Source organism: Gorilla gorilla, chromosome 4 (genome assembly GCF_029281585.2).
Source record: "Gorilla gorilla gorilla isolate KB3781 chromosome 4, NHGRI_mGorGor1-v2.1_pri, whole genome shotgun sequence".
In the NCBI taxonomy this organism is placed as follows: domain Eukaryota; kingdom Metazoa; phylum Chordata; class Mammalia; order Primates; family Hominidae; genus Gorilla; species Gorilla gorilla.
In genome coordinates, this window is record NC_073228.2 from 149980734 (window position 1) to 149994566 (window position 13833).

At 36.0% G+C, this 13833-nt stretch overlaps 1 protein-coding gene across 2 annotated transcripts in view; it reads right to left on the reverse strand.

The window, feature by feature from the left end:
- LARS1 (leucyl-tRNA synthetase 1) overlaps positions 1-13833 on the reverse strand; it is a 68724-nt gene continuing 54891 nt past the window's right edge. For both annotated transcript variants that reach the window (XM_019027931.4, XM_055387302.2), the window contains exons 28-32: positions 12498-12608; positions 10044-10148; positions 8559-8654; positions 6428-6560; positions 1-401 (exon numbers count right to left, since the gene is read on the reverse strand). In XM_019027931.4, coding sequence (XP_018883476.3) covers positions 196-401; positions 6428-6560; positions 8559-8654; positions 10044-10148; positions 12498-12608 — 651 coding nt within the window. In that variant the 3' untranslated portion in view covers positions 1-195. The remainder of the gene's footprint in view (positions 402-6427; positions 6561-8558; positions 8655-10043; positions 10149-12497; positions 12609-13833) is intronic.

Consider the following 13833-nt stretch of genomic DNA (forward strand, 5'->3'; position numbering starts at 1 on the left):
GAAAGGGAAAAAAAATTTATTAGGTCCAGGAATCAAAGATGACTTGATAGAATTATGAATACATGCAGAATTGGATGGTTAGAAATGAAATCAATCTATTTAGGTCCAGCCTAAGGTTCTGATAGCCAATCAGTAGACACAATCAGAGTAGTAGCATTCCTAAGAAACCAGGATAAATCTCCAATGTGCATGAGTTTAATGAACCAGATAGATTATTGTATCGCCAATATCCACCCTTATCCCATTCTCAGTCAGATGGATTTTCTTGCTCATGAGGTCCACATTGAAAACAGCATGCTCAGAAATGGGGGTCTTCTCGGTGTACTCTTTTCCCAGGACAGGAACTCGTCGAGGCCCGAACAGTGGATCATCAAATCTCATCAGTTTCACTTTGGAAAGGTCTACAACAAAATAAATTATCAATATAAGCATTTAATTACAGTCACTCAAACCCTGGAGCAGTCTGAGAACTCACGTTTTAAATACGCTGGTTGTTATATCTAAACAAAAATATTTTCTTCAGATTATTAAATAAAAGCCACGCTGGGTGCGGTGGCTCACACCTGTAATCCCAGCACTTTGGAAGGCTGAGGCGGGTGAATCACTTGAGGACAGGAGTTCGAGACTAGCCTGACCAACATGGCGAAACACCATCTCTACTAAAAACACAAAAAAATTAGCTGGACCTGGTGATGGGGGCCTGTGATCCCAGCTACTTGGGAGGCTGAGACACGAAAATCGCTTGAACCTGGAAGGCAGAGGTTGCAGTGTGCCAAGATCGCACCATTGCGTGCCAGCCTGGGCAACAAAGTGAGACTCTATCTAAAAAAAACAAACGAACAAAAAAAGCAGTGGCCAGGCATGGTGGCTCATGCCTTTAATCCCAGCACTTTGGGAGGCTGAGGCGGGCAGATCACGAGGTCCGGAGATCGAGACCATCCTGACCAACATGGTGAAACCCCATCTCTACTAAAATACAAAAAATTAGCCGGGCATGGTGGTGCATGCCTGTAGTCCCAGCTAGTTGGGAGGCCGAGGCAGTAGAATTGCTTGAACCCAGGAGGCAGAGGTTGCGGTGAGCCAAGATCGCGCCACTGCACTCCTGCCTGGCAACAGAGCAAGATTCTGTCGAAAAAAAAAAAAACAACCTCAGGAGCAAAGCTAAAATGTAGCAAATCTTCATCCCCTTTCAGCTTTTACCCAGATCAAAGTGTCAGAGATTCTGACATCTCCTGGAATTACAAACTAAGAGAGAGAAAGAATTGTGTGTATTTTTTAGCATTATCCTATATGGTCTCTCAAATCATTTTTATATGCTTCAATTAACCATTGTACAGAATATCGAAAAATCTAAAACTTATCCCTTTCTTGAGCTCCCTGGAATACACTAAACCTGCAAGAATTGTAGCTTTTCTCAGAGATACTTTTGGATAAATAATGACTACTCTAAGAAATGGCATTACCAGTTTCTCATTTGCTCAATAGATGAAAGTATTTGTATTAACAAGTTGATGAGACAAGGAGAGCGGGGACAAGGCAGAGAAAGGACAGAAATTTAAGCTTTCAGGATTTTAAGCTTTAGGATGAGCTCTAAAACCCACCCTGCTTGAGATTTTCCTAATCTGCTCTTATGCAAGCTAAAAATTAGCGCCTGACCAAAAAAAAAAAAAAAAAAAGCACCTGTCTCTTGAACAACTTTATAAGTCAACAATCCTGCCAACAACTGAGCCCAAAAGAAGTATATTTATTTCAGCAATTCTGAGACTTCCCAACATCAAATAGTTTTATTTCATATGGCAGAAAAACACCAGAAATGACTACAAATGCTGATTCTGGGTTTATATCTCATTCAAAGTGTAGCATGGCTAGTTATCCTTAACCTGATCCATAGAAATAGAAGATATTTTCTGAATTACTTCCCATTTCTTTCTGAAACACACCTGAGCTACCCTCCCTCATGTTGACTTGAGAGTACAAAGCTTAGCATAAGAGGGTAAGAGATAAAAGAAGACTTTAATGCAGCTGGCGGCCATGCCAACCAAGAATACAAGTTATCCATGCATTCTGTCCTCTTTGGGAAACAAAGACCGAAGTTTAGAGAAGGGGCTTATAGAACAATTACCTGCGACTACCACAAAAGCAAACCCTGTCTAAGAGTCTTTGGAGAGTTTCTGCAGGGACCATACAATCTATTCCCAGACACAGTACGAGCCCTGAAAATTAAAATGGGAAGAGAGCAGGCGCAATCTTCATGACAGCCACGATCTTATTTTGGGGAAGAATACAATTAATTTTAACAGCTATTGCAATTCAACTTACATATCAGTGGTACCAAATATTTTGCTATAGATGCAGTGACAAGTTCTGCCAGCAGATTTTATGCATAAGGCCTTTTACTGCGGATCTGCCTCTGCCTCTCTCTCTCATACACACACACTCTTTCTCTCTGTCTAAAACAGACCTCCCTCATCATTCCAAGCAATTCTGAATCAAACTAGTTCAAAGAAACCTTAATACTCAATCAGGCTTCTAAGTGACAAAACATATTTGCTTTGATGTTTCACCATGTAGTTCATTACTGTCCATAGATTCGTAGAGCTTTCTTAGCGGTTTAACTGTCTTTTATCCCAGACTTCTCTTATCATTGAAACTGTTGAAATTTAAGCCTGCAACTACATAAGATTTAAGGCTCTTAGAGAAAAGATGAGAGTGATTGTAAGTCCCTAGGGACTGATAACGAGAAATGAAGGCTTTCACTTCCAAGTTATTAGTTCACATATGGCATGGGTTGTGAGTGATTCAAATTTATTAGCATCAGATAGTTTACTGAGTGGCCTTTGTGGAATGAAATGATAGTTTTAGTTCAGTTCCTCCCGGACCCAGATCATAATTACCCTCAATACAACTGGCACTAGTTGGACAATTTGCTGTCTATTGCAGCAAACAGACCAATAACTATGTTACTGAATTTAACTCCTCTTCCATCTCATATACTCAATATACTCAGGCCTTTTAGATATCAAGGCATCCTGAGGGCTTTTGGTAAACTATCAAGGTTAGATCTCTCCTGCAGATACTTATAGGAATAGCAATTTCAAACTCTCTCTAATGTTTCTATTTTCTAAAATTTACAACAGCTACTAACATCAAACTTAAGACACTTTAGATAATATTTTTCACAGCTAGTATGACAAAGGAGATAAGAATTATGCCAAAGGCTCCATGAGAAAAGACAAGAAATAGGAAATACATTTCAGTACAATTCTGCAGAACCTAGTCAGTGCTATATTTGAGTACATTTAAAACAGAGGTAGATTTAACATAATATAATACAATTTTCAATACAGAAATACATCCTTTTATGTGCTATAACATCATAATAATCCCATCCAGGCAGGGCCGGTATCTCATCCCTGTGATCCCAGCACTTTGGGAGGCCGAGACAGGCAGATCACTTGAGGCCAGGAGCTCAAGACTAGCCTGGCCAAGTTGGCAAAGCCCTGTCTCTACTAAAAATAGAAAAATTAGCCAGGTGTGGTGGCTCATGCCTATAATCCCAGCTACTCAGGAGGCTGAGGCATGAGAATTGCTTGCATCTGGGAGATGGAGGTTGCAGTGAGCTGAGATTGTGCCACTGCACTCCAGCCTGGGTGACAGAGGGAGACTCTATCTCAAAATAAGTAAATAAATATAATCCTATCCAGTGGGTCCACACAAATATCTATTTTCTTTAAAAGCCATTATCATGCTCTTTCTGCTTCTTGTGGCCTATAAGTTCTGAGGATGAAGCTATCATTCTATGGTACCTAGTTCACTGAGAGGACATAATAAATGCACATAACATGATGAAACTTGAAGATATTTTGCTAAGTGAAATAAGCTAGACACAAAAGGAAAAATATTGTGTGATTCCAATTATATGAGGTACTGAGAACAGTCAAATACATGAGGTAGGAAGTAGAACAGTGTGGTGCGAATGTAAATTTGTATAGCCACTATAAAAAACAGTATCGAGGTTCCTCAAAGTACTAAAAATAGAACTACAATATGATCGAGCAATCCCACTACTGGACATATATCCAGTAAGAAATGAAGAAATGAAATCAGTATGTTGAAGAGATATCTGTACTCCCATGTTTATTGCAGCACTATTCACAACAGCCAAGATATGCAATCAACCTAAGTGTCCATCAACGGATGAATGAAAAGAGAAAATGTGGTATACAATGAAATATTATGCAGACATAAAAAAGAATGAAGTCCTGTCATTTGTGACAACATGGATGAGGCTGGAAGACATTATATTAAGTGAAATAAGACAGGCACAGAATAACAAATATTGCATGATCTCACTCATATGTGGAATCTAAAAAAGTTGATTTCATTGAAGTAGAGAACAGAATCACGGTTATCAGAGGCTGGGAAGGATGGAAGAGAGGGGACTGGAAGGAGGTTGGTCAACAGGTACAAAGTTATAATTAAATGGGAGGAATAAGTTATACTGTTCCATTACACAGTAGATGACTACAGTTCATAATAATATATGGTACATTTCAAAATAGCTGTAAGAGCAGCTGTTTGAATGTTCTCATCACAAAGAAATGATAAATGTTTGAGGTGATGGATATGTTAATTATCCTAATTTGATAATTACACATTGTAAATATGTACCAAACCTCACACTGTACTCATAATTATGTACATTTATGTGTCAAAAATAAAACTTAAAAGAAAAAAAGTAGAGCAGTGATTACCAGGGACTGGAGGGAAGGAGAATGGGAGTTATTATTTAATGGGTATAGGGTTTCAATTTGGGATGATGACGAAGTTGTAGAGATGAATGGTGGTGATGGTTTCACAGCAATGTGAATGTATTCAAGCCTCCTGAACTGTACACATAAAAATGACTAAAATAGTAAATGTTATGTTAGGTATATTTTACCACAATTAAAAAACACATCTATAAACAACAACATCCCTAACCCTAGTATACTGTTGCTGCTGATGCTCTGTACACAGAGAAACAAAAGCAACTGGTATTTCCCTCCTGGATACCCTTTCCCCTTACCTTTATGGGTATAATGTTCAAGGCCCCATCCAAACAGTATTTTCTCCATAAATTAGTCCCTGATCGCTGCAAGTGGAAATAATCTCACGTTCCTCTGTGCTATACATTTTACCTGTACCTTTCTTACTACACTCAGCAATTTCTCCTTACATTATCATACACTTCAATAGCTTAGTTCCCTACTCCTTTACTAGATGCAGCTCCTAATGAACAGCACTCTGTGGACTCCCCAAAGCCCCAGTACATACAAAGGAGTCTCTACATACACAGTTGTCTCTACAAACACTACATATATTAGTGTCTCAATAAGTATCCACAGAAGGGAAACAACTTCAAGAGAACACAAAATAAATGACAGAATGAATTCCAAAGAGCTATTTCAAGTCTCCTATTTTAATTCATGTTACTACCCTAATATAGTTCCATAAATTAGGTTATTGTTAGGGATTTATAAATCTTTTTAGAAAATTTTTGTAGTGATGGAAAGTGGCCAATCAACTTTTGATTGCTATCAAAAAGAAAAAAGACAGATAATACAAAATAGAGAATCACAACATTAATTTGTTTTCATAGCTCAGAAGAAAAATAAGAGAGACACACTATCTCCCTTCACAGTCTGCTCACCGTAGGACCTGGCTGGATGACGAAAAGAAAAGCCATAAATTATTACATTGAATCTAATCACAAAAGATGCAGACTTATTCTTGATAATAAGTTAAGATTACTGACATATTTTACCTGGAGGCACATTGTTCAGAAGAAAGAATATGAGCTTTGGAGTCAAACAGACCTGTTTGAATTCCAGATCTAGAGTTTACTAGCTAAACAAACTTTGCAAGTTACTTAGCCTTTTTAGCCTCCAGTTCACCATCTATAAAAGGGAAATAAGAATACCCTCTACATTATAGAACTGTAAAAGGATTAAATGGTTAATACATGGAAGACACGCAATAACTTTTACTCTGTTTCTCTTCCTTCTCAAGGAACAGACCTGCTGGACAGGTTAGTTTAGAATATTAAGGGTATGTGTTCCTTGATTCTGAATATCTCTGAGAGACAGAAATCACTCATTACAATTTTAGAGCTAGAAAGAAAGATGAAAACTATCTAATCCCTCTATTGTCCTCACATTAGTAAATGAAAAATCAGTTTTGAGCTTAAGTGACATGGCAAAGCCACTAACCCACCTAGCCACAGAGTCCCAAAAAGAATAGTTTTCTTGATTCTGATCCCAGTACTTTTTCCATAATAATACACAGCTGTCCATAAGCAAGCCGGTTTCTTTTCTTTTTCCTTTCTGCTTAGAACTCACCAAATCTACAAGCTATTGACAAATGGGAGTTTTGGGGAACAACTTACCTTTAATTCCTCGATTCATTTTCATTAAACGCCTGATTATGGAATCACAGTTATCTCCTTGCCTGATTTCAATTTTGGTTGAGAAGTGGCCATTGGATGGCTGGGGATTCACTAGAGAAACGGACACACCAGGCTAGGAAACAACAAGAAAATGATTGTTTAACTTGAATACTGCTGAGGGAGGAGGAATCTCTGCTACGTTTTCAATGCCCAATGAAAGACGGATCTAATTCTGGTATTTTAAAATCATGACTAAGGAGTACTCAAATATGAAAGAAAAGCTGTACAAGCTCATGCTTATAACCAAATGCCTAGGTAAAGATGACTACAACTACATATATCAACACCAATGATGGACACTAACAATAACTACATTTTCTCTTCCACAACCACCATCATTCACTGAATCTCTACTATGTATTAGGCATTGTACTAAGCACTTTATCGACGTTAGTTCTATATCCCTGAAGCAGTTTTTTTGTACCCTTTTTCACAAAAGAGAAGCTGAGAACCAGAAAGATTAAAAATCAGCACAAGGTCACACAGCTAGTAAGTGGCAAGGTCAAGATTAAACATAAACCTATGTTGTACTTATAGAAGCTACATAGTCCAGAACCCTGTTTATTATTTTTAAGTGGAAAAAAGTCAAATGAGTCTTGTGAAAGACTTAAATACATACTATCTTAATAGAATACTTGAAAATGGTTTGAAATAAATATATTTGTATAAGGAATATTTTCATATACCTATCTCCATGGCTCAAATGACTGAACTATTAAAAGCTACCACATCTTAATGCAATGAGCATATTCCTTACATGATGCTAAATTCAGGAGGTATCCATAATCACGATTTCCTTATTCTTTCAAAATAGGCCTTTTCTGTTTGCTGGGTTTTCAAATGTGGCAAAAGTAAAAAAACATATCTAAGTCCTCTGCTTATCAAGACAAGGAGGGCAGTTTACAGACTCTCCCAATTGCAGTCCCCTGGACTTTGCCAAATGCTGCCAATCTGAATGGATTCTTTGAGACTAAAAAAACAGAATGTCCTTTCTCTAGGATCTAGATCCAGAATAGCATCTGACCCAGCAATCCCATTATTGGGTATATACCCAAAGGATTATAAATCATTCTACTATAAAGACACAGGCACACATATGTTTATTGCAGCACGGGCCACAATAGCAAAGACTTGGAACCAATCCAAATGCTCATCAATGATAGACTGGATAAAGAAAATGTGGCACATTTACAGCATGGAATACTATGCAGCCATAAAAAATGATGAGTTTATGTCCTTTGTAGGGACATGGATAAAGCTGGAAACCATCATTCTCCACAAACTAACACAGGAACAGAAAACCAAACACTACATGTTCTCACTCCCAAGTCGGAGTTGAACAATGAGAACACATGGACATAGGGAGGAGAATATCACACACCAGGGCTTGTCAGGGTGGGGTGGGCAACAGAAGGGATAGCATTAAGAGAAATACCTAATGTAGATGACGGGTAGATGGGTGCAGCAATCCAGCATGGCACGTGTATACCTATGTAACAAACCTGCACGTTCTGCACATGTATCCCAGAACTTAAATTAACAAACAAACAAACAAACAAACAAAAAAACAGAATATCCAAAACCTTTTTGTCTTCACCAATAATAGCCAAAAACTAAGAGGTTAAAAAAAGCTATTCCAGCATAACTTAAGATGATGCATCAATCCAGTTTATACTAAAAACAAAACAGCCTTGAATAACAATCAAACCAAGACTCATCTGAGGTTTAAAAGCTCCTTTTAACTGTCTAAAAAGGTCCTACATTTCCAGTATTTTTAAATAAAAACCAGATTTTGAAAATCATACTTTTTATTTTTAAAACCCACAAATAACATCTGATAGTTCCTATAATAGTAAACTGAGGAAAAAGTAAGTATTGCACTGACCAAGGAATTAGGACATTTCAGGTACATCCCCATTTCTAACAATCTATGGGGTCTACAACAAACCAACCACTTAATTTCTCTGGACCTTACTTTGTTCTATTTTTTAAATGTGGGTTTAGATGTAATGATCTCTAGGTCTCTTCTGGTTTTAAAATGCAATGATTCAGTGAGATTCCTTCAACTTACTTCTATTCTAAAAACATTAAGTGGTTTCCCAGGACAGCAGTCTTCCCTGATTTTATCTTCTACTTCGGAGGCAAACTTGACTTCTATGTGTTCTAGCTAAACAGAGGGGAAAAAATGGAAGTTATTAGTATCACTTAATGTGATTCAAATTAATCACCACCTCATTTCACCAAGAACAAAACTAGGTTCTCCAGTTAACATGAAATGGTCTGTGCAATTTTATTATTTTCCATATAAATATTAAATGAAATCTGTAATCAGTTATTTAACATTCATTTTAGATGTCTCATAGTACTGTTATTTATATAGTCATGTTTATCATTTTCTATAATGAAATCTGACATCTGCCATATAAAATAAAATGAAAATCAGCATAAGAGGCTTCCACTTAAGACAAATAGAAGTTCAGAAATTTATCAGTTGAGAATAAAAGGCTTCCACTTAAATAAATGGAAGAAAAGCTCAGAAATACAGCACAGTGCATATGTCTGAATATAAGATGACCCTAAACATAAGGTGTGTCTGCATGGTCCAAGTGAAAAGATCCAAGAAGTTTTTTGACCTACATGAATATATATGAACATTTAGATATACATAAAATGGATGTCATTTAATATTTATTAATTTCATTAACTCATTTAAAATAAAATACTTAATTAGAAACAACTTTCTTCCATCTCCGTATTTCACAAAACAATTTTACTTAAATTCCAAACCTATATTTTTTTTACTTGAGTGTCTTCATTATTACTAGGACCACTTTTTGAGTGCTCTAACAGTTTTCTAGAGCACATGACTTTTCCTTTTGCCTAAGTTGTCTGAGACCAGCTTATTTACGATCTATATATAAAGTTGTGAGTGGGGCACAAAGATTGGATGGGGAGAAAGTCACAGATATGTAAAGCTATTGGTACTGTTCTAGTTCCTGGATTGGGTAGAAAATTCAGGGATGTTCATTTTATTATAAATTGGGAGGAAAAAAACACGGCAAGACATGGAACAATCATAATATATCATGAACCAAATCATAATATATCATGAACCATAATATATCATGAACCAATATATCAGTGCAGCAATTCTAAACCAAAGATTATAATTAATCCAATTCTGCAAATCAAAAGGGAGGGGGGAAAAAAGGCAACAATTCAGAGTACTCCATAACATGAGAGGCTTGGAAAGCATTTGAATATAAGGTCTCTTAAAAATAATTTGCAGTAGAATAGCCAGACATACAGTTCTTTAATGTATAATTGATTACATGTAAATTAAGAATTGATGAAATAAGATGACATATCACTTTTTTTCCTGCAACTTTTATACTCACCCATTTTTCTTTTCTCCAAAAATATTTTCGACTGATATATTTAACAAAGATACTAAACACAGAAGATGAAATTTATAAAAAGGTTTATTATAAAATAAAAGAGCTGGATTATGGTTTAACTACAGTTAACTGGTTATTACAATCCCTGGCCCTCTTACCTCAAGTGAATTAGTCAGATAGACTATATTCTCCATAAGCACAGCCTTTTCATCAAATTCTAATTGCAAATCCAGAATACGAGGCCCCATCTTCTCCAGATTTTCCTAATAGCCAAAATGGTACGGAAAAACAAAATCACAGTAAGAATACGTTGGAAAACATACTTCCTCCAAAGTAATCATTCTTCTCTCAACTGATAAAATCTTCAGATTTCAGGAGTTAAAGGAAAGGCCTTGGACTCATGATTTCCTTTACCTACATTTGCTTGTTAATGAAATTTACTAGCTCCAAATAATTATCTTTTAAAGTATTATAAGATTATGGCAGCACTGAAAAGATGGGAAGGCACAAGGTTTTCAGATTTATAAAATAAATACGGTTTTATGATTGTTTATTTAGACTGACTTAACATGCAAGCCCAAAGAATTCACTTTACAGGGAATCAGCCAAATGTGTGAAAATATCCCTTTACGTTACCCAAAAAAAACAAAATTTTAATTTTCTGAGATACTACCTTCTTAAAGCTGTTTCAGAGAATTGTGAATTAATAATATCCAAACAAAAAATCCCCAAAGATATTTCTGCAAAGTTTAAAGAAAAAAAACTCATACTACATGAGTACTCAAACATGGCATGTAAAAAATAATTTCTTATTCTTAGTCTTCTTGGGTAGTCAATATTTGCTGTGCAAAATAGAATCCTAGAGATCCAAGTACATATGCAGATATAACTACCTAGAACATGTTATACTTAATGAAAGTGACCTGATATTATTCCTGCTACTCACTGTTTTAGCTTACTATGCAAGTTCTATTTCTTTTTCTCATGGAAGTGCTAGAAAGTCATTTTCTTATTCCCAGATTTATTAATCCCTTCCAAAGTTTGCAAAACCACTAATTTGCCTGGCAAATCACCAACATAATTTTAAAAATATATTACCACTCAAACGGTCTGATGCTGGTTCTTCAAATTTAAATGAGATCCTAAAGAAGCCAACTCTTGAATCTAATATCATTTTATACACACACACACACGCACACACACACTCTATATATATATACATATACACGTAACTACTTTTCAAATAGGTTTCCCTGGATTCTTTTAAAACATGTCATCAAAATTAATTGCCTTTGCAACCACCAATGGAATATTTTGTTGGATCCACATGTTGACAGAGATTTGGCATTATGACCAATGACACTAGCCACTGGGGAACCAATGAACTATGAACATACCAGCACTTACATTACAACTTGATTAGTGTAGGTCAACACAGGATTCTAAATTACTTCTGAAACTTAAAATACCCTGAGGATCAAATAGTGACTTTGGTCTAAGAGAATTAAAAACCTTTTCCAAGAATATCAATCTATTATAATATTGAAGAAGTTAAGAGGTCTGGTCTCCATCAGGCATCTGCAGCCAAGAAGACACAAGAATTAAAGTACAGTACAAGAATAACCACGATATGCTTAGTAGGCTGGAAGATACTAATTTGTATTTTTAAACAACATTTACTGAGCCTACTTCTTGACTGGTGCTACTTAAGTGTGTTAGGTACACTATTTTATTTACTCCTCACAGCACTCCTAAAAAGTTAGGTTCTACAGTATCCTCATTTTATGGATGAAAAATCCTGTAGCCCAGAAAATTTAAGTGATTTGTCCAAGGTCTCAAAACTAAGGAGTGACTGATAACACAGAATTTCAACCAAGATTTTTCTGGCCCCATAGCCTGAGATCTTAAGCAATATAAGGCTTCTTTCGGTTTCTTTTTGTCAAGAAATCCAATAATACAACAGCGACGTATAGGAAGAAAACTAAGGGTCTAACCCAATAATTCTCAATGGTAAGAAGTGGAAGGTGATTCTGCCCCCAGCGGACATTTGGCAATGTCTGGAGATATTTTTCATTGTCATAACTAGCAGGAAAGGTAGTTCTACTGGCTTCTAATGAGTAGAAGCCAGGGATGCCATTACATATCCTACAGTGCACAAGAAAGTGCCCCACAAGAACTATCTAGCCCAAAATACCAACAAAGCTATGCTGAGACACCCTGGTCTAACCACTATAACCAATGTTTACCCTATTAAGCTATACCTATACAAATGTTGAATCCTGGTTCCAGGAATAGGGTCTAGGAAATGCAAGCCTCTATAAGCCTAATGTAAGCCAAAAGAGTTTGAAAGAAGGGAAGATAGAATATGAAGGGAATAGTTCAGTGCAGCAATTCTAAACCAATTTTTCTCCCACAATGATATTTTTCACATACTCAGCAATTCCACAAGTAAACCCAAAATCTGATAGATCATTTCTCTCAGTCATTGATTGAAAAGTGCTATTTTAGCAGATTTCTGGCAGGAGACTATGTCCAAGGCTTTTCCCCATCCTTCTATCGTCCCATCTAACCATTGCTCATGTGGTCACAGCTGCATAAGGTCCACAGCTTACCTTAATCATGGCAACAAATGGCATGACTTTCTTCATGTATTTCTTCAGTTCTGGCATACTGCCTAGTTCACTAGCAATGACTTTGTTGTCAGGCAGTTTTCCGTTATTGGCCTAAAAAAAGGAAGGAGGGAGAGTAATGTAGAAAAAAAAGTCTCAAGAATAAGGCAGAATAGTAGATGTGACCAGGCATAGAATGGTGGCCTCTATCAATCCTTAGAGAACAGCAGAAAAGTGTCCAGCCCTAGCATCACGGGAAGTGAAAGCTGAATGAACAATGCAGAAGGAACTCTCCTATTCTCTATAAATTAACAACACGTACTTTTTAGTTTAGAAGAGAAAAAGAAGTGATTTGTGTTGACTATTTCTCCTGTTCAGAAACTAAATAGTCTCATAAAAACTTGTTTTCAAATTTCTAAAAGCATTTTATTAGTCATATTAAAATAAAAAATTACACAACTATCATACAAGTTTATATAATGTCTGCTTTTGGACACTTGGAAGAAACTGTTACCACAATTGTGAAAAGAATCCCTAGCTATTGACCTGTTAAAAACAGAATCATTTCTATCTACTCAAAAATAAATGTCCATATCATATATCACTAATGAGTACAATCCAAGTGTGCTTTAAATGAATCTAAATTCATTTCTTTCTACAAATATTAACGGTCCCCTCGATAGAGTGAGAAATAAAGCAACTGGTCTTTTCAAAGTTTTGGGCGACTTGTTTTCTCTTTATTGTAAAAGAAGGGTTGGGAATGAATCTAAATGAAAAGGAACATATAATACAATTTCAAATAATCTATTTTCAATTCTAACTTTTACTAAAGTACATGGGAAAAAAATATTCTACTTGTTAATATATTCCTCTGAAACACACGAAAAAGAAAAAGGGTGGGAAACACTCCTTTACCTTATGTCACCAAAATGGTGCCACATTCAACATAAGAACACTCTTCGTGATTATAAATGAACATTCTTTTCATTCTTGTGGATGAAAACATACAAAAATCTAAAAGACAGCTGCTAATGCCAAAAGATACCACTGTTTTCAATTATCTAGCAAATGAATACTAAGTAAAAATACAACTTCAAAAAGAACAGAGGTGATGCATTTTTTAATACCTAAGACATTACATATTATATTTGGGTTCTTCCACTGCTTCCTTGAAATTGCTGGTATGAATATATAATCCACTGAGGTAGTTTCACTTTCGTGCCAACCAAAGTAGCTTTTATCTTTTATTTACCTTAATTCAAAATCTGCAAGCAGATTCTAAAGGCCACCTTCTATTTCTATCATATATACTCAAAGGTGGAAATAGTTCTCCATAAAA